Here is a 22118-nt window from a genome sequence, read left to right as displayed (position 1 = left end):
ATTATTTTCCTTGTGTGTGGTTGTTATATGCTCGGTCGTGTGTCCGTTGTGACTTAATAATATATCTTAGTTTTGTGGTAAGGCGTCATGTTTCAAGTGTGTTCTGTGTATAACGAAGTAGGCCATTATTGCCTAGGTAATTTCAAAATTCTCCTTTATCTTGATTGAAAGTTGATTTTCTCTTGGGTTTATTTGTTTTCTGAAATTTTGCGAGTGATTATGTCCTTTGTTTGATGCGTGTGCCGTTCCTATTTTGAAATTTTTGCTGTCATGCTGTGTGTTTGGTACAAGTTACTGTTTGTGATTTTGTTGTGATTCTCATCTAAATTATTCGTACATCTTTCAGTGTGTTTAGGCTTTTCATTGTCCGTGTTCGAACAAACACTACGCTTACACTAGTCTCTAAATTTTTTAAATTTCATTATTATTATTATCATCGTAAATCTATAAATTATTACTATATCTCTTAGGGAATATTTTTTGGGGTTGGAATGCGTTATTTTCATTTCCATTGCAGGCGTTTAGTGTAATATTTTATATATTATTGGTGTAAACCCTAAATTAATATTAATTTAACTTTTCAACAGTGTACTGGTAACGTTGGTTAAATCGAGGGCTTGGACAGCCCTAGTGCGTTAGATATGGGGTAGGGTTCTTATCTTATGTCCCATTGTTGCTTATCTCTTCGTACCCGCCAGTTATGTAACTGATGATTATTGGGAATTGTCTCTGCCGCGATAACAGCATCTTGTGTATTGCTCAGTGAATACAAAAATGAATCGTTTTCTTCTGAAACCGTGTTCATTTTTCGGTCTGTAATGGGATGTGGACTGGCTCGTTCCTTTTAAATATGTTCTGGTGTTTAATTTTATTGCCTTTGCTTACCATGGCTTTTGTGATTTTAAATTATTTTAAATTTTGGCTGTATTTCATATTCTTGGCGAGCCTGGTGCGGTGACATGATTGTCTGTTTTATTGTGTTGTGTGTTAGTTTGTAATGTCGTGTGACGTTCGTTTATCTGGGTTTTGTGGAGACCTTGCCTCCTCTGGGTGCTGTCAAAAGCCCTTGATTCGCGATCCAACCCATTTTTGTGTTAAATTTTAAATTCCATTTTAAGATATTTCAAACATGTGTTTATCAAGGGTAATTATTGAGGTAGGCTGATGCATCAGTATTTTTTTTGGGGGGGGGGGGTGATAGAAAGATTTTATTTACTTCAAAACTAATCTTATTTACATCTAGGTTATTTATTTAATGGGTTTTATTATACTACCTAATATTGTGTTATTTTCAAGTCTCATTGTTTCTCAGAGTTTTACTTAAATTTTTCAAAGTTAAATTGTAGTGTACATATTATTTATTTATTACATTTTTATTTTAAATTTCTTGCAAATCTTGGTGTTGTTTTTGGTTGCTTTTCCTTCGCAATTCCTTTGTGATCCCCACCTCTAATTTTATTTTTATGGATAGGTTCTTGCACTCTTCCTTGCTTCCTTGTGTATTTGATGTATTATTATATGATTTATTCAGAATTATTTCCTTTTTTTTTTTTAATTGCTTGTGTGCGCACTCCACATTGACACTACACTAGCCTAATATCATTTACCTTACCTTTGTTGGGGTGTTGCAGTTGAACCATGCTCTGCTACCAACTGGTTTAAAAGAAAACCACATAAATTAATGACTTGGAAAAGTACAAATGTTAAATTGGGTAAATCCCAGATAGATCATGTGGCCATGGAGGATCATAAATTTCGTAAAGAAATTTATAATATTAAGGTTCTGCGTGGTGTCAATGTTGATGTTAACTCCTAAAAGGAAAAACAAATCCCATAACCTTAATAGGAAAAGATTGTACGATCCTAGTTCAGTCTTTAATAATTGAACATACTTTGAGAAATCCCCAACACTTTTAAGTGATAGCTTGGGAACCACTATTAAGAAACTAAAAGCCATAGCAGAGGAAGTTGCTCCCGTTAAAAAACAAAAGAAAAACATGCTTGGTGGAATGAAGAGTGTGATACAACAATATTTCGCCGGCATAAAGCCTGGTTGGATGATCAACAACAAAAAACAGAAAGCTCTAGAGAAGAACTAATCAATGCTAGATGATTAACGGCTAAAGAAATCAGGAGAGTTAAAAGAAATTATCAGAAGGAAACATTAAAATCTATTGATGAAGCTTTCATTCGAAATAAAACAAGAGACTGTTATAGGACATTTAAACAATACCAAAAAATGATACTCCCCCTACTCTTCTGATGAAAGATAAGAACGGAAAGATGGCCCATAATGATTATGACAATGCAATAATTTTGGCTAAATACTTCAGAACATTACTTAATAGTGATAAACCTGAAAAATATTTTGAATTTGATCTATTTCCCAGAAATAAAACACCGGTTTACAATGAAGTAAGTGCAGCTATTGATTCACTGAAAAATTTTAAAGCAGCAGGAGAAAATCAACTAGTAGCAGAACTCTAGAAAAACATGAATATACAGACTATTTAGAATTTACATAAACATCTCATTGATATGTGGAATACAGAAAAATAGCACGAAGAATGGAATGTTGCAATTATACACCCAATCCATAAAAAAGATGATAGATCAGATCGTAGTAACTATCAGGGAATTTCTTTGCTAGATATCACCTATAAAATTTTCTCTAAGGTCCTGTATTCCAGAATCCATGACCAGCTTGATAGTGAATTGGGTGAATATCAGGGTGGTTTTTGTCCAGGACGAAGTTCTCCAGATCAAATTATCAGTCTCAAATGGATCATAAAACATCAAAGCATTAGGAGCAAAAATTTAGCGATCACGTTTGTTGATTTTCAAAAGGCTTATGAAGGTTATGATACTATCCATCGTGAATCATTACTACACATCCTTACTGAATTTACAAAGAAATTGAATCAATTATTGACACAATGAGAAAACTGAGGATTGCATTTTTTGGACACACATGCAATTTGCCAAATTTTAGACTCCTAAAACAGTTGTTTGATTTCTTTTGGAATAGTAAAACAAAAAACACAAAAATACAAATTAATTTGAATGAATTGAAAATTACTATAGAGCAAATTGATAATAGAAGAAGATTCTAAACAACAAATATACAACAAAACTATCACTTAAAACATCAAAACATAAGCAGTATGTTATATCAGCAGAAGAACGGGCTGCATGGTTGTCTAGAATGAAGAAGTTTTGGGAAAAGAAAAAATTATCAAGTGTTAAAAAAAGACTAAAACATGTCTCGAAAGTACTCTAAAATGCTTAGTAAATATCGCTGAAGAAGGCGGTTGTCTGAAGAAGGAAGCTAAAGAAACCATGCATAAAGCCGTAAGTGACATTAGAAACCTTTTTATGGAACTGCAATTCGCCCTACATGATAAATGTCAGTCGAATAAGAATCAACAGAATGAGATTGGAATAGACAAATGAACGAATACAGAGGGAGAAGATAGTAGACCTGCGGAATAGGTGGCGGCATCTACCGGCCCAAAGCAGGAAGTTAATGAAACCCAAATACTATCGACAATGTCTGTCGGACAGCAATGTAATCATGTCATTCAGGCGACATCTCTCGACCAAACAGTCAAAGTCTGTGTAGATTCCGAGATGGAAGACATGATTACACAAAATTTAACACAGAGGTTACGGACTATGATGTGTCTCGAATAATATAAGACATATGATCAAAGAAGAGATTATAAATGTAACTCAGCCAAAATATATGGCAGAGCATCAAATTGTCTTGGAACCTATACTCCAAGAAAATCCAAAGAATAACGATGACCTATGGTCAGATATCGCTGCCAAAACCTCCACGTCGACACTCTGGGATAACAGTAAGAGAATGATGAGACCACAACAGTCGTGGGCACAAGAAGGTCCGAATGTGGGAATGATAAATCCCAAACAGATAAACTGCAAGCCGCAGATCGTAGAGCTTGGTTATATATAGGGAAATTGTACCAAAATACAACTGAAGAAGCGGTTAAAAAGCACATCTCCAACTTACATGTAGCCAACTTATTAGAATGTGAAGAACTCCAAACTAAAGGCACACTTAAAGCCTTTAAAGTGGTGATCCCAATGCAAGACTTACCAAAAGTCAACATAGCAGAAGTGTGGCCAGAGGGAGTCATCGTACGACGCTACCGTATTTTTCGTTCCCAAGGAGCAGGACCCAGACTCACAGCTCAATCTGCTTCTGTGGAATGTGGAAGGACTGAAAAAGCACTCTAGCACTATCTAACAACGATCTTTTGCACACACACAAGACATATTAGTCTTCGTAGAAACTGTAGCAACTAACGCCTTGGAAATGAACGGATTCTACTCGCAACATATACCAGTGACGCAAGGACCAAGAGGACAGCCAAAACAAGGAATCCCCTGCTTCTTCGAACCAAAAATGGGAAAAGTGCTAAGCACACATCAGGATCAAGACACCTCCCAAACCCCATGGCACTACAGCCCTTGAAGGGCCTTGGCCTACCAAGTGACCGCTGCTCAGCCCGAAGGCCTGCAGATTTCAAGGTGTCGTGTGGTCAGCACGGCGAATCCTCTCGGCTGTTATTCTTGGCTTTCTAGACCGGGGCCGTTATCTCACCGTCCGATAGTTCCTCAATTCTAATCATGCAGGCTGAGTGGACTTCGAATCAGCCCTCAGATCCAGGTAAAAATCCCTGATCTGGCCGGAAATCAAACCCGGGGCCACCGGGTAAGAAGCAGGCATGCTACCCCTACACCACAGGGCCGGTTAGGATCAAGACATACTTGTGAGAAATTTCGAGAACCTTTCTATAATAGCCATATACCTTGAACCATTAACGCCAATAGAAGACATAACAACAAACATTATGATTGCCTTAAGACAGGCGACACCAGGACGAAACATTATTATAGCTGGAGATCTGAACTGCAGATTAGATGTTACAAATCATAGAACAAATGAACGGTTAGATATGATGATAGAGGAAGGATTCATCCTGTCAACCAGGCGGATAAACGAATGTACTTCACACACTCAGGATGTATTACAACAGCTTCAACGATTAAATTTTCATTTCTTGGTATTTTTAAACTCCACTGAAATTGAAACTGTATTCTGGATCCAAATGGTCACCCTCATTGGAGGACGGATGATTTATTTCTTTAATAAATCTCTCTCTCTCTCTCTCTCTATTGACTTAATATTCTATAAAGGACCTAATATTACATTGAATAATTATAAAGTATGTTATTCAGCAGATGAGACACTCCTAAAGAAGCATTGGCTGGTCGTGGCCAATTTTTCCATTCCAGATGTGATGAACAGAATTAAAACCACAGAAATCAAAGTCTCACGACAGCTAAGAAACTGCGTATTAAGCCAGAAGAAAGAAGAATGGAAAGAATTCAATAATCACGTAGAGAGAAATGACATTGATTCGGCTGCCATGACACTGGAAAAAACGATTCAGTCTGCTGTGGTATACAATCAAAAGAGAAGAGCTCGCAAATGGTTTGATGCAGAATGTTATGAAAAGAGACAGATTACCCTTCTTGCGCTAAATACAGCAAAATCCAGTCATAGTTTATAGGATATAAAATCCTACAATCAAATCAGAAAAGAGTATAAAAATCTACTGAAAATTTAAAAAAAGGATTACATGGAAAAGGAAGCAACAAGTATGGTGGAAGAGGCCAGAAAGAACCCGTATGTGGCATTGTGGCCACGGAAATCTCAGAGCAATAGCAAAATAGACGTAACAGTTTGGGAAGAACATTTCAACAACATTCTCAACATTGATAAAACCAACACCGCATATGAACCGATCAATGTGAGGACATGTCTAGCGGAAACTGAACCCTTCACGACAGAAGAGATATACGAGACAATACCATCTCTAAAAGACAAGAAGGTGCCAGGTCCCGACCGCATATATAATGAACACATCGCTATTTGCTTTAAGTCGCACCGATACAAATAGGTCTTATGGCGACAATAGGATAGGAATGGCCTAGGAATTGGAAGGAAGCGGCCGTGGCCTTAAGTAAGGTACAGCCCCGACATTTGCCTGGTGTGAAAATGGGAAACCACGGAAAACCATCTTCAGGGCTGCCGACAGTGGGACTCGAACCCACTATCTCCCGATTACTGGATACTGGCCGCACTTAAGCTACTGCAGCTATCAAGCTCGGTAATGAACATATCAAAGGCTCAGTTAGTTTATTACTTCAAGCAGCAACAGATATGTTAAACATATGCTTAAAAGAGGGCAACATACCAGAAATATGGAGGATCTTTACAATTAAGGTACTGTTTAAAGGGAAAGGCAATCAATTGGACCCAAACTCCTACAGGGGATTTGCCCTGGAAAAATGCATATTGAAGATAACTCACAAGCATTATCACAAAGCGAATTTCTAAGGAACTAGAACATAGGATTCTGGAAGAACAGTTCGGTTTCTGAAAAGGCAGGAGCACTCTCCTCGCCATTAACAACTTCATTGATGATATGAGCCGCTGAGAGCCAAAGTGGTCTAAGTCACTTTTTTCCCATTTTGAGAAATTAAAGGTTTCGCATTTTGTTTCATGTAAATTCAGGCTTTACAAGAATTCATGATTCATTTGATGAAATATGCAGATGATATAGGTATTAAAATTATATTTAATAAAGACATTTTAGTTATTTGTTCCTTAAATTGCTTTTTATCGTTCTTAAAATTTGGAGTACCACTTTTCCAGTCAGCAGTTTACTCATAGCGAAAGGTAAAGTGGTACAAATCAAGAGTTGTACCTCTCTTATGATAAATGTTTTGGCGAAGTTGAGTAAAAGGAAAATATATAGGTTGTGTTTTAACCTCTAATATAGCAATGCATTTATAAAATAATTGTTAACGAAACATAATGTTGTACAGTAGATGTGAAACTGCACGTACAGCTTGCATTACAACTTTTTCTCTCACAGATTGAGTTAAAATAATTGCTCTGTTGTTAAATGCTAGCTACGCAATCTGGTCTAATAGTTCAGCAGTACGGACACTCATGAATTATAAATAAACTGTTTTGCCCAAATGTCAAATTTTGTGAAAATTAAATTATTATGCTGAAATTTAAACAGACACTCCATGTCGTACGATGTTGACATGTAAAAGATCTCTGGTGACACATTTGGTGTTTACCCAACAAAATTCATTAAATCTCAGCCATAGACGCCCAAGAGAGTTTCGGTTTACTCCGTCTGCCATCTAGTGGGTCTAGAGTAAAACGGAACGTCAAAATTGACGAGCAGACAGCCAGATGGCATCAAATTGAAATGTCTGCACACGGTAGCTGAGGCCATATGGTTATTAAATTATTACTATTTTAACAGACTTTATAATGGAAGATGCCAGTTTACTCAATTTCACAATCTACGTCATCTTCCTCTTGTAATGGGTCGACAGAATCAGGTCCCTACTCCACAGCCGAATTCACAGTTGTCAGTTGATTGAAGAAAGTGTGCTGTACCAAGGGATGTATGGAAGAAGGGTCATCATGTCTCTCTTTTTAGCCTCGGTGACAGGTCGCACAGCGTTGTTGATAGGGATGAGTTGAGCACCAGACAAACGAGGACAGCCACGAACACGATGTGAAGGAGTAATGTCCAAACTTTTGAAAAGGATTCCTTCATCGAGAGATTCCTTGTAGAGAATGTGATGAGGAGAGTCTTTCTGAAAAGGAAGCCATCAACATGAAGCCTACTGAACTTTTCATTTTGCGTTTTCATCTTTCTAAATGTTACACTTTTCTCTATGTCTTTTGTTGAGACAAAGTCATTCAGAGCCATTCTGTAAACAGCAAAGGGTTGTTTCCTTTTTGCCTTTTGAATGGTATTACACCAATCATCTAGACTGAAAATTTGATCAGTTCTTAATTTTCTCTCGATAACTCCGAAATCCTGATCGTTTGGAAGAAAGGAGTGTACTGATAGCATGAACTTATGGTCAACCACTTGGATATCATTTCCGAGTTCTTTACAATCTCCATCCAAATTAGTGCAATTAGTGGAATTCTGATTTTGACCAGTTGCTGCGTCACTGTATGCTATCACATGATGAGCATCATGAGCTTGGAGTTCAACATGCTTTAGAAGGCAGGAGCCTACTTATTGGGAGCCTTTTGATGCCAATAACTTTAATAACACCTGAATATTAAAAATCTAAACAAAGAAAACAATACCGATACTTATTAGCACAGTTAAAAGGACTTTTTGATTTTAGAACCTAAATAACGATAATGAACACAGAACAACACAAAAACGTGGCCATGACGCTTGACTTATACCACTATTCCTGTAAATGCGGTCCACTCTGGCGTGATGGGAAGAATGCATCTAGCGTTCTCAAGCGTCTCCCATGGGAGTTATCTTTATACCACTTCTTCACAACAAATTTTCTTGCGTTATAAGTGCACTGAGTGGTATAACTCAAAACTGACATTTCTTGACTTAGACCACTTTGGCTCTCAGCGGCTCATATAGAAGATACATTAAGGCATACTCAAGGAAAATTCCATGTAATCTTCGAAGATTATGCCAAAGCTTTCGATACAGTAAACAGACATATCCTAATCTCAAAGGTGGAAACAACAGGAAAAAATAAGCTCACTGTACTGATCCAAAACATGTCAGCCAATTTCATTCAGATCACAGATGGCGTAACCACATTGGAAACAATAACTCAGACCAATGGTGTCCTACAGGGAGACCCATTAAGCCCCCTACTCTTTAATGTCGCTACATACGATGTTGTACAGATAATTAGACAAGAGAAGGAAGATATAAAAATCTACATATATGCGGATGACATTGTCATTGGATCGAATTCCACCTACAAACTGCAAAGAGCCATAAACCAACTTGAGAAGTGGGCACAGAAAAACAAAATGGAAATTAACACCGAAAAAACTGTACAGACGACATTCCGCAAGAAGCTGCGGAGGACAGGATATATCTAGGACCAAAACCTCTTGTGACAGTCAACAGGTTCAAATACCTGGGAGTGACTCTGCAAACCACCGCCAGATCTTTCAGAATACACGTGAAATCCCGTGCAGCATGTCACAAAAACAATTTTTGACATCAAAGAATTATCCAGATTATCATTAACAACCGCTGTGGCCTTATTCAACGCAAAAATAGTTCCCATCGCAACATACGGAATAGATATTATTTGGGATAAGTTAAGTCTAAAAGATCTAATGACTTTGGAAGCAGTTAAATTAAGATTCCTGAAAGCCGCTCTAGGTGTTTCGAAACACAAAGTCGAGGCTAGTATACGAGCTCGTGAGAGAACCAATCCTTATAGAAGAACTGCATATGAGACTCCCATCTACCGACAGCTCGAATAAACTGCTCCTTGAAAAACAAAAGAAACAAAGAGAAGTTTGGCTAGACTTTTATACCACAGAAGCCATGGTAAGTAGATCCTGGGCCAACACGAATCGAGACCTCCGACACCTGGTGACCTCAATAGCTGTGCGTGGGTACCACCACAAAGTATGCAAGAACAAGCGTTTTCACGATCCCAGGAATAACTGTAGGCCTATATGTGAGTTATGCGATCAACCTTGTGATCGTCACCACATGACCATTTGTAAAAAATTAGTAATACCCCTGGTAGACTTTTGTGCTTAATTAAAATGTGTACATATGTATCACCAAAACTTATGTAACATACATACACAACTTGTGTGCATTTCTTAATAATAATAAAAAATGACCTTATTTTTTTGATGTACTTATGTTTTGAAGATTTTATTGAATAAGATTGATTTTGATGTTTCAATGTGGGCGTAAACAGTGTAAATAAATAAAAAATACCCTATCTCCAATAACCTGGGAGATAAAGTAAACACCGAAAACACGTGGTAAATGCAGTGGTACTGTCTATCTTTTGGTAAGGCGTTAAAAATATTTTACATGTAATAGCAATGTTATTTCCACGTAAAAGTTATGTACATTATCTAAATCCATTAATCTTCACTTTTCACTTTTAAAAAGCTGTTTAGTTTTAATTTATAATTGATACTCATGCATTAAAGTGCCTTTTGAGAGGGGTGGTGTGTCAACAGCGGAACAGCCATTGTAGTATTCAGTAGCGGTTCATTTAGCTAACATGTAACCCATGTGCTTTCTGTTTACTGCTGTGGTCCGGGTGTTATTGGCGCGCTAGTGACTTTGCAGGTTATTACGAGTTTCTTTCTTGCTAACATTTAGTAATATATCATTAAGTTGGTAGTCAGTCTTTGTCTTGCTGTTTAGGATTTAGTTAACTATTTTAATTTTCGTTTACATAACCTTTATTAAATTTCCGTGTGGACTGAAGGTGGGGAACGTGACCCTTCTCATCTAAAGCATAAGAAGGTAAAAGTGATGAGAAGTAGAGAAAAACAGTGTGTTCTCAACGTTTTTAAGAAGTTTAGTGATGCAAATCCTGGTCTTACTCTCGAAAATGTGACGAGGTCAGTAGCCGCTATTTCTTAATGTCGTCCCACAGCATATTAAGAACTCATGTGGTGCGTATCAAGTAGATGACATTGCATTGCAATCGGGAAGGCATGTTTTAAGGTTACCTCCGTACCTTCTTCTTAAGTCTTAATCCTAAGATTGGTTGGCAGCAAGTCGTCTTCTCCACTCTTCTCTGTAATCCGTTAATCTCTTCATTTCCACATATGAGCCTGTTCCTGTGTCATCTCTGATCTGTCTTGAATATTGCAGTCTAGGTCTTCCTCTTCCTCTTTTACCTTGAATCATTCCTACCATGACATTAACTATGAAACCATTGTGCCTATAGAGATGGCCAATTAATTGGTCTCTTCTCTTTCTTAATTGTTGCTAAACAGGATCTTTTTTCACCTATTTGTCGAAGAACTTCTTCATTGTTGAGTTTTGCTGCTCATGAGATCTTTTCCATCCTCCTCCAGCACCACATCTCAAATGCTTCCAGACATTTATCACATGCACTAACTGTACCATTGTTCTTTAAATCCAATTGAAAGTGTGTGGATCCAAGTTAAGGGGCCATGTGGCTAGGAACAAAAAAACTTTCACCCTTGCGGAAGTAAGAAAACTGCTGCTGGAAGGGATTGAACTAGTGACTCCTTAACGTTGGGAATTGTGTGTAAAACCCATCATCGAGACAGAAGAAAAGCAAATGTGGGATATAGACCAGTTAGTAGACGGTGCCATTGAACAGATAGTGATAAATGTGAACGACTCCTACAGTGATGACAACGATGACAATATGGAGGGAATTGAGTAAGCTATCTTTCTTCTGCAGTTGACATTGGTAAGTACATTGACCTTCAGAATTTTATTGAATATCATCTTGATTCATTCTGATGATAGTATAAATGTTGTATTCTTCTTATAACATGTTAGCTATAGATTAATTGAACTAGTTATCAATCTCGCAGTCCTTGACTGGTGTTTATTATGCAACTAGTACTGCAACGCGCATGTGGCCGGACTTGTTATTCTTATCTCCCAGGTAATTTGAGATTAGGATATAATACAAAATGTGCTCATCTTATCCGCACAGCCTAATATTTAAAGACTCATTTTTGTAAACCGAGCTCGATAGCTGCAGTCGCTTAAGTGCGGTCAGTATCCAGTAATCGGGAGATAGTGGGTTCGAGCCCCACTGTCGGCAGCCCTGAAGATGGTTTTCCGTGGTTTCCCATTTTCACACCAGGCAAATGCCGGAGCTGTACCTTAATTAAGGCCACAGCCGCTTCCTTCCACTTTCTAGGCCTTTCCTCGCCCATCGTCGCCATAAGACATATCTGTGTCGGTGCGACGTAAAACAAAATAGCAAAAAAAAAAAAAATAGCATTTTTGTAAAGATCTGTTTGCATCATTCCCCAACCATACTAGCTTGTGCAGCAGAAAGCAACACACAAATCGCAGCTGAGCTTATGATCAGTTGATGCTTAGGTTGGCATCGTCATATTAATCCATTCAGTTTTGGTCACTGTTTCAGTCAAGGCAGATCATGTGGAAAGGCGATTTTTTTTTTTTTTTTTCCTTCAGGTAAATAAATAAACTTTCAATTGCAGGGTCTGTGCAAGGGCAAAACGTGCTAGTAATGTACAGACTGCAAAAAACTTCAGTGTTTCAAAGTGTTACGTAGACAGAAAGACATCAAGAGAAACATTCAGAGGATCAAAGACAGGAAAATTTAACGAAATTGAGAGGCTTGTTACTGGATTCGTGCAGAAGAAACAAAACGGGTTATCCATGTAGTCATGAAGTTATTTGAGTGAAGGCATTAGAGATTGGAGGTGGCACATGAGTTGTGGTAAGGTTACAGCTTGACAGATATTTTTAAACATAATATTTGTCCATGAATAATGCAATAAATATGAACATAGTGGTGTGAAATATGGCGTGGCTAGATATTATGGAAGTCTTTGCACAATATCGGAGTACGAAGCCATCTTTGGGGCTGTGTGTACGTTAAGTAACATAGTGTATGAGTGACCAGGGCAATCGCCACTTACTTTCATATCCACTACTTTCTGTGGCGTTTCTGTTTACGGCATTTGACAACCAGTAACATAACAATTGCTTTTGAGGTTATGCTTAATTCTGTCATGACATTTCAAAACATTTAATTTCTTCCAAAGTGAATCATGGTCTACACCAAGGCTCTAGAGGAAAGGCAGCTACATTAAAAATGCATCAGGTAGCGGACAACGTTCCAAAACCTGCATCATTGAATGCACTTATATCTGCGTTATTTAACATAAGATCTTGGTGCGGTGAACGTAATAAATCGTTACATTAATTTCTGTATTATGTTTAGATATCCATCTAGCCATACCTTTACTGAATTTAAGGCAAGCCTGGGGTAGTGTAAGCAAATGGGTGACGTTCAGGACTGTATTTACAACATTACAGTACTATTGTGCAGTGCCTACTGGCAGATTACACTGATAAATTTGGTTGCCTATCAGTGTTACATAATAAAATGGAGGGAAACCAATAATAAAACTTTTGTTCTTAGATTTACTTTAATGATTATTAAATTATATTAGTTACAGGAGAGCTTGAATTTGTTATAATTACATTTATTTAGTTTTCCTTGTAAATTACTTCCAAAAATTAAGAGTCATGTTAATATGCGAGGCCATCTTATATTCAGGCCAACACAGTATACATTCCATCAAAGCCAAAAAACTGCTTGTGTTAATGCAACATAACCTCTAAAAGTAAAGAACTTCCTATTAATTTGTACATAACCCACTGTAAGAAATGATACTTGAAGGGTGAAAATTTCATTGAAGTGTCATTTCTTGAAACTGTGTTAACTTATATTGTTTGTACTTTCTGATTGCAGGAGTTTCCATAATACTAGGAAGGATGCCTTCAGACCAAATTCAGCAGGCTATGAAGGAAATCTGCTGGTTTCAGATTAATCCTCTGTGTCAGCTAGTGGAGGTGAGAGTAGTGGTGTATTTATTGCACATGTGATATTTGATTGTCATAGAAACCAACTGCTTAACTCACTGTTAATAACGTATGAAGTTCGATGCATATCTGTTAAGGCTGTTGACCTCATGATCTCTGCTGCAAGACTCGTTCATACTACCATGCAGGTTGACTACACGGTTCGTGTTGTGGTGGGAGATGCTGTGTTCAGACCCCACTATTGGCAGCTGTGAAAGTAGTTTTCCATAGTTTCCTATTTTCACACTTGACAAACAGAGGGTTGCAACCTTTTCAGTCCTAGTCCTTTCTCATTCCATCAAAGCCAAAAACCTGCTTGTGTTAATGCAACATAACCTCTAACAGTAAAGAACTTCCTATTAATTTGTACTTAACCCACTGTAAGAAATGATATTTGAAGGCTGAAAATTTTATTGAAGTGTCTCTCATAGTGCATTGGCACTATCGGTGGCTCCAAGTAGCCTACGCAGTGGCCTCCACGGTATGCACTAGCCATGCACCTTGGTGAGTGTGATATTTACCAACTGATGAGCCCAACTTAGCACACTGGAGTGAAACGCTGGCAACCAGGAATGAGTTAGCTGGAAAATTTATAATGTCCAATAATGGACTATTTATATTGGTACGAGGGTCGAGTCATAAGTCATGGCAACTATTTTGTTTCTCGCGAACAGGAGACACCACGGAAAATCTAAGATATGCAGTTGGAAATATAGGGCATGTACTTATGCATAATGCCTGAAGAAAAATTCTGACTTCAGGAGATTCTCTTAGGAAAGTGACAGAACACAGGCCACTGGTAAACATTGTTTTATTATGGTATAGACAGCAAATACACAAGACTACGTACAAAGGACAGGTCTCTACTAGTTACAGACCTTCGAAATAATCACGTAAGGTTTCCACTGTGCATTGCCAGCAAGGTGCAGAATACCATTCGCTGCATGTGTATCGCTAACGTGTGACACCTCTCTCCGAAATACTGTTACGATGTCCTCTTTGTTAGCAAACCATTGTCCACGTAATGGCTTCCCACAGCTCTGCATGGCATTGGCATGCATTTCTGCCGCGGAGAACTGCTATTTTAATATACGATCGTTGCTCCTGCTTGTTGACTTCCATCTTGTGACGCTCTCACTCACACACTGAAATTGGGGGCATGCTTAGACCCACACTGTTGTTTACATACACCATCTAGTGGGAGCTGAATACCGGACCTGTGAAGATTACAAGATTATTTTGTGCATCTACAGAATGGTGTGTTAATGAAGCTATGTAATATAGAGAGAGACTTTCAAAGGTGGTTAAATGAAGAAGTTATATCATGTTCAAGATCATGCTTCCACATCTCTGCACAGTATTTAAAATACAATTTACCGTTGGTCTTTTATAGCTATTGTTGAGAGTTAAGGAGAATTTCCTGTTGTGTATGTTTATCAGGAACTCAAGGGAGACTTCATTAGTTAGTCGGAACATAGAAAGAATGATGAACTCTTCTCAGAAGAACTCTTAAGGTTTCACCTTACTTTTTCCTGCCTGCTGGCTCTTTAGAAATGTGTGCGCATGCGTTTTGTATTCAGGAATCATTCAAGGCAAATATTTTCACACTGCAAGTTGTGTGGTTAAGCTTATTTTTAATATGTATAACTTTTGCTTTCTCAACGTTGCATTTGTTTCTACATTCGTCCCTGTTTTTATCTCCTCGTAAGATGTGTATTGTTTAATGTAACACCTTGTGTAAAAAAAAAAAATGGGGTTAAACGAAGGAGTTATATCATGTTCAAGATCATGCTTTCACGTCTCTGCACAATATTTAAAATGAAATTTTACCGTTGGTCTTTATAGCTATTGTTGAGAGTGAAGGAGAATTTCCTGCTGTGTATGTTTATCAGGAACTCAAGGGAGACTTCATTAGTTAGTCGGAACATAGAAAAAATGATGAACTCTTCTCAGAAGAACTCTTAAGGTTTCACTTTACTTTTTCCTGCCTGCTGGCTCTTCAGAAATGTGTGCGTGTGTGTTTTGTATTCAGGAATCATTCAAGACGAATATTTTCGCACCACAAGATGTGTGGTTAAGGTTATTTTTAATATGTATAACTTTCCCTGTTTTTATCTCCTTGTAAGATGTGTATTGTTTAATTTCCTGTTGTGTATGTTTATCAGGAACTCAAGGGAAACTTCATTAGTTATTCGGAACATAGAAAGAATGATGAACTCTTCTCAGAAGAACTCTTAAGGTTTCACCTTACTTTTTCCTGCCTGCTGGCTCTTTAGAAGTGTGTGCGCGTGCGTTTTGTATTCAGGAATCATTCAAGGCAAATATTTTCGCACTGCAAGTTGTGTGGTTAAGCTTATTTTTAATATGTATAACTTATGCTTTCTCAACGATGCATGTGTTTCTACATTCGTCCCTGTTTTTATCTCCTCGTAAGATGTGTATTATTTAATGTAACACCTTGTGTAAAAAATTGGGTTATATGAAGGAGTTATATCATGTTCAAGATCATGCTTTCACGTCTCTGCACAATATTTAAAATGAAATTTTACCGTTGGTCTGTATAGCTATTGTTGAGAATGAAGGAGAATTTCCTGTTGTGTATGTTTATCAGGAACTCAAGGGAGACTTCATTAGTTAGTCGGAACATAGAAAAAATGATGAACTCTTCTCAGAAGAACTCTTAAGGTTTCACTTTACTTTGTCCTGCCTGCTGGCTCTTCAGAAATGTGTGCGCGTGTGTTTTATATTCAGGAATCATTCAAGAAGAACACTTTCGCACTGCAAGATGTGTGGTTAAGGTTATTTTTAATATGTATAACTTTTGCTTTCTCAACGATTCATTTGTTTCTATATTCGTCCCTGTTTTTATCTCCTTGTAAGATGTGTATTGTTTAATGTAACGCCTTGTGTAATATAAATGCCTACATGTTGGCCTATTTCCCACATTTTGGCTGATGATGACGCAAAACAGCGTTGAAACTAGTTCCAAGTGCAAATACATGTTATAAATTAACTATAACATTTTTGTATTGAAAAGGTGGACCGTTTTAAGTTTTCCTATCATCCATCTAGTGGCATCATGCGCAAGTACATACCGTAGTTTCCAAATGCACATCTTAGATTTTCCGTGTTGTCTCCTGTTCGCGAGAGAAAAAAAAATAGTTGCCATGACTTATGACTCGACCTACGTATTATAAGTGGTATGTTCCGAGCTGTCAGTGGAGAGATGGCGTGGAATGACATCAGTAGACAAATAAGTTTGAGTGTTGTCTTTAAAAGTAGGAAAGATCACAATATGAAGACAAAGCTGGAATTCAAGAGGACAAATTGGAACAAATATTAATTTATAGGAAGGGGAGTTACGGACTGGAGTAACTTACCAAGAGAGATGTTGTTCAATAAATTTCCTATTTTGTTGCAATCATTTATGACAAGGCTAGAAAAACAACAGAAATCTGCCACCTGGGCGACTGACCTAAATGCAGATCAATAGTGATTGGTTAGTTGATTGATTGATTGATTGATTGATTGATTGATTGATTGATTGATTGATTGATTGATTGATTGATTGATTGAATCTGGCCCCTCCACAGCCCTCCTACTTTGTATGCAATATGCTCTTACTAACCTGTTTCGATTGCGAAGTACCCATTAGTATTCAGAGACACTTACTGTAGTAATAGTGGTCCAAGTACATCCTAGGAAAACATCCCCTGGAAAATTAAACTGCTGCCACCATTCTACATTTGACCTACAGATGTTTCTTTGAGGCAATTTGTGTGTATGAGGTGTCATTTTATGCACTGTCCATTTAATACTGTAAGAACTCTGAATCAGCCAAGGTGGCAACATTTTTCCACTCCTCCAAAGACCCCGTGTAAATTAGAGACATAGTTGGTGATGAAAATAGGTTAGCATTATGTGCTCTGCAGGCATACAGATAATAGTATTCACTTCACAGTGATCACCGATTCTTTCCTCTGCCATCCTGTGTTCATAATGAATGTTTAATGGAACCCATGTCTTTACTGTTCATCAGAGTCATTGTTCCCCTCTGGAATCAGGCGTCTTGGGGAGCACCATTATTATGTCCTTGGTGGGTTGAGGGTGAACATTTGCCAATTTCCAATATGTTACCACCTTTCACCCAGTACCCTGTTGTCGTGCCCTTTTATATCATCAGTTAAATTACGCCATTTACACATGTGGTTGGTTTGAACTCTTCTACAACCGATTAATGAGTTTGCATATTTTACCTGTACTAAACCCTTTTATATGAATTCTGTAATGTCCCAGAATGACTTCATTCTAAACCAAGGATGATCATAATATTAGGATATCGCTGTGTAATTATCTCTTGCATATATTAATTTTATATGTAAATTGTTTTGTTCCAGAATGACGTTAAGACTGAGAGAGGAACTAAAACTGATCCCGTGCTATGGCTGGATCGACTGGCAGCCATTTTTAGACACACGAAACCTAGCGTGGAAAATGGGCAGATTCATCCATGCCAGGCAGTCATAACAGAGGTACGGAGAATATTTACATTTAACTCTAAATGTTATAGTACCAAGCTGCCATTTTTATCCTTATCTTCATTTGTCAAGAAGTGGTATAATGAACCTCTATGAACTATAATTAGGAACAGACTTTGATCTGTCAAATGCCACTGAGGCAGAATAACTGACTGTCATAGTATTATACAGTATTTGTTGATCAATTTAATGCTAGTCTTTCTTATTTTATACCTTCATCATTACCATTTTCTACGTGACTTATTTTGTGCCAGTTTTGACATGATCAGAAACGTGGGTGATGGAGAGGACAAAAGTAGAACACAAGCAGTGGAAATGAAGATTCAACGGAATCATGTAGGCTTAAGAGGAATGGACAGAGTAAAAAATGAGAGAGTTCGGGAAATGGTAAATGAGGTACCCCTTCAGGAAAAGATGGAAAAATGAAGGCTGTAGTGGTATGGTCATGTTAAGAGAATGGGAGAAGAGAGGATCCCAAAAAAAAATGTTAGAAATGGAGTTGAAGGGAAGAAGACCTAGAGGAAGAACAAGGGATAGGCGGCTGAAAGGTATAAAGAAGAGCATCGAGGCAAGAGGAGAGAACTGGGCGACAGTGAGAGAAGAGAAGTGGTGGATAAATAGAAAACGATGGAGAGGCTTATGTTCCAAGCAGACCCAGCTTGTGGTTGGAAACTGCTCCAGATGATGACGACGACGACGATGATGCATCATCATCATCATAACCATTGAAGGAATTATAGGAATCTCCTATTGATATATCACTGTCACCAGCTCTTGCAGAAATGTCTAAATTTTCTAGCCATTCTGCATTACACTTTCATTTTCTCACTTCTCACGTGTTGTAGTCTCTTTCTTTTCTCCAGCCTTATATGTGCCTGCAGTGTGGGCATTCCCAAATTTCACTCAGGATCGGCTCTTCTGGTCCTTAGAAAGTATTCCCTCCGCTTCCGAATATGGGCCATTGGGATGTTCTTCCTCCTCCTTAGTTCTGTACACTCCAGTTCGAGTAGCACTCACAGACCCCTTCAGCATTTACATCTCTGTGGTGTGCACTTGCTGATCTTGCTTCTGCCTTGCCCAGCATTCGGAGCTGTACATCAAGGCAGGTCTGTCAACCATCTTGAAAACTTTCCCTTAAGCTTTATGGGTATCTGTCTGTCACACAAGACACCTTTCTACGCCAGCACTGCTGGGGTAAATGGCTTTGTATTTACATTTTCTTATTATTCCTTAGGGCCCTTTTTATAAAGTTTAAAAAACTGCGAAGATCTGAGCCAAGCCAAGTATAACTGCTTGACAATCCGCTCACACTACCGCAGTTCAGCTTCTCCAGCAAGCTGGGTTACCTTGCTGGCGCAAACGAGACCTACCCCAGTGAAATTTACGTCGCTTGGTTAACGCATGCACTTGAAGCTTCCTTGTCCTGGGAGCGGGGCAGGGCGGGGCTGTGGGCCTTCCCTCGACAGCAATTTATGGTGATAGGCCAGCCAGCTTTGGTAAAGTATGTTAGTTTTAATACTTAACACTCCAAGTGTTCAGGCACACACTAGAGCATACCTGCCAACCCTTCCGATTTACCCAGAAACTTTCTGTTTTTTAACTTATTTTCCAATTTATTTTTAATTCTTCCTATTTTTGACCAATATAACCTCCAGTATGGTCAATACTCTTTCTTCCCCTAGAATAAAAGATAAACTCTTATGTGCTTGTGTAATTTACCCAACCTCATTTTCAAGCGTATTTATTTGATGCTTTATTTTCACGAGTGTATCGTCCATCGTCTTTGTGTATCGTGTTCCCTGCTCGCTACGGCAGCGTGTGTGCTTTACAGCTGGGGATTCAGGACGTCAAGTCGTCCTACAAGCTAGAGAGGCTAGCCCGCGCTAGCGACTCGGTTAACTGGGACGGAAGAATGAGTTGGTTATTGTGTGGTTCGCGCACTGTTAACATCGTTTCTGTTCGTAATTTTGTTGGAGTTGTTGGCCACATGTTTTTTCTGGTGGTTCTGTGCTTTTCTCCCTGCCAAAGTCGTATGTTAATAATGTATGAGACATCTGTTTTGTATGTGGTAGTTTCACGTATTTCAGTGCATTTTTGTGTATTCTCACTTCATAATTTTAATGAGTTGAATGTATTCAAGGGAATTGTGTCGGTGACAGTTTCTGGTATTTTCTCTTCTCGTTATGGTAAAAAAAAATAACAAAGGTTATCTCTAAGTGTTTAGAGATAACTATAAAATTAAATTTCTGTTCATTTTACAGTCTAATAAAGGGAACTGTTATGTGTTTTATTGCATGTGTCGGTGTGATCTACATACTATTATTCATATGTATTTGTCATAAATGAGACTGATTAGGTACATTTTCTTGTAACCATTTTTATGTTTTTTAGTTTAACATTTTAAATTTAATGGTCAATTCACATTGTAACTGTAGATATGTATGCCTTTTATCCTGTCCTTTTTTCACTTAGACCGTAGTGCAATATTTGTGATGAAATCCAGAATTAAAAACCTTCCTATTTTTTATTTCTAAAAGTTGGCAGCTATGCTAGAGGCTACAAGAAAAATATCAACATGTTAACAGTATAACCACCGGCACATCATCTTGCTAATCTTGCTAATAAAAAATTGAGCCAATTTATGAAATCAGTTGTATTATAGAAGAATATATTTATTTTATTTTTGTATTTCGGCATGTATAAAGTTTGTTCAAGTAATTCATTCATGGCATGTGTAGAGTATGTTTTCTGATAGCCACCGAAAAATATTTTTGTTGCCCAGCATGAACACAGAGCTAAGTGCGAACTAAAAGAATTTTGTATTTAGTTGTCTGAAATGGTGGTATATAGAGAATTTTTGTAGTATTCCTCTTGGATTATAGGCAAAGTTTTTTATTAGTTCCCTGCCATTCTTCATTAATATAACGTGTTATAAGTTGTGATGAGTATTTTCCCTCATTTGTCGTTGATGCACTTACACTCAGTAAGTGAGTGAAACTATAAAACAGCGGTGATGGTAAAATACCAGTTATATTTTGCTGATTCAGTTTAGTGTTTAAGTTAAAAACAAACAGTTAGTCCCAGTGTATTTTCGTGAAAACCATAACTGTACTATCACAAAGCATCACCAGGTGAAACTCTACGTACATTGTTTAAAATCTGCTACAGATTAAGTTATGATGATGTCGTCACTGCTGTGAATATCAATTTCGAAATATGTAGGGCTACGATTGCTTATATTTACAAAACCTGTTTGCAGCTGGGGTAACGAATGTGTTTCACTGCATGTCACTGCCTTTTAGTGATTGCCACTTCATCCAGCCAACATCGATGTGATGCTTGATATCATTCTCGGTTGTTGTATTGGTGGTAATGACAGAGCTGAAATAATTGAACCTGCTGGTCATCATCAGTAGTTCACCAACTAGGAAGACTGTTTTGTTGCGACCGAATGAGTCGAATTGGCCGTGCGGTTAGGAAAATGTAGTTGTGAGCTTGCATTCGAGAAATGATAGGTTTGAATCTCACCATTTGTGTCCCTGAAGGTGGTTTCCTTAATTAAAGCCACAGCTGCAATATGGAACATAAATGAAATGCATAGCTTATAAATACAACCCGAATGCGATGCTAAAATGGTCCTGTATGTAAGTTCACCGCCGATCACTTTTCCAGTACAGTAGGTACCTGCTCTAATTATCGCAATGACGGGATGTTAACCCTTTCCACTCGAATGTCGAGGTCTGCTTGACACTTGCTCTCTACTTCAAAAATCGGATGTCGAGCATATCATAGCTCGACAGGGACATCTGACCGCTTGAAAACTTGAATGTCCAGCCATTTCGACAAATGCCTATACATTAATGTAGCTGTATGTGTCCTGAACACTCTCATCAAACTGTGGAACATCGACGAGTAATCTTTCTCCCTCTACAGATAGATATTCGATGGAGTGTATGTAGCCCAACTCTCCCTCTGCGCTAGTCCAGCCGTCATGGCGTCAACAAGTAGATTGTTTTAGTTACAAAAGGATAAAAGTACCCATATTCCTGAAAGCAACATTGAGGATACAGTACTAAATAGTGAC

At 38.0% G+C, this 22118-nt stretch overlaps 1 protein-coding gene across 2 annotated transcripts in view; it reads left to right on the top strand.

Moving 5' to 3' along the window:
* Tnpo-SR (transportin 3) overlaps positions 1–22118 on the top strand; it is a 239055-nt gene that overhangs the window by 121919 nt on the left and 95018 nt on the right. For both annotated transcript variants that reach the window (XM_067153792.2, XM_067153791.2), the window contains 2 exons: positions 13387–13487; positions 17894–18028. In XM_067153792.2, coding sequence (XP_067009893.2) covers positions 13387–13487; positions 17894–18028 — 236 coding nt within the window. The remainder of the gene's footprint in view (positions 1–13386; positions 13488–17893; positions 18029–22118) is intronic.

The sequence above is a fragment of the Anabrus simplex genome, chromosome 9 (genome assembly GCF_040414725.1).
Source record: "Anabrus simplex isolate iqAnaSimp1 chromosome 9, ASM4041472v1, whole genome shotgun sequence".
Lineage (NCBI taxonomy): Eukaryota > Metazoa > Arthropoda > Insecta > Orthoptera > Tettigoniidae > Anabrus > Anabrus simplex.
The sequence above is the reverse complement of the archived record's forward strand: the minus strand, read 5'-3'. Positions and strand labels throughout refer to the sequence as shown.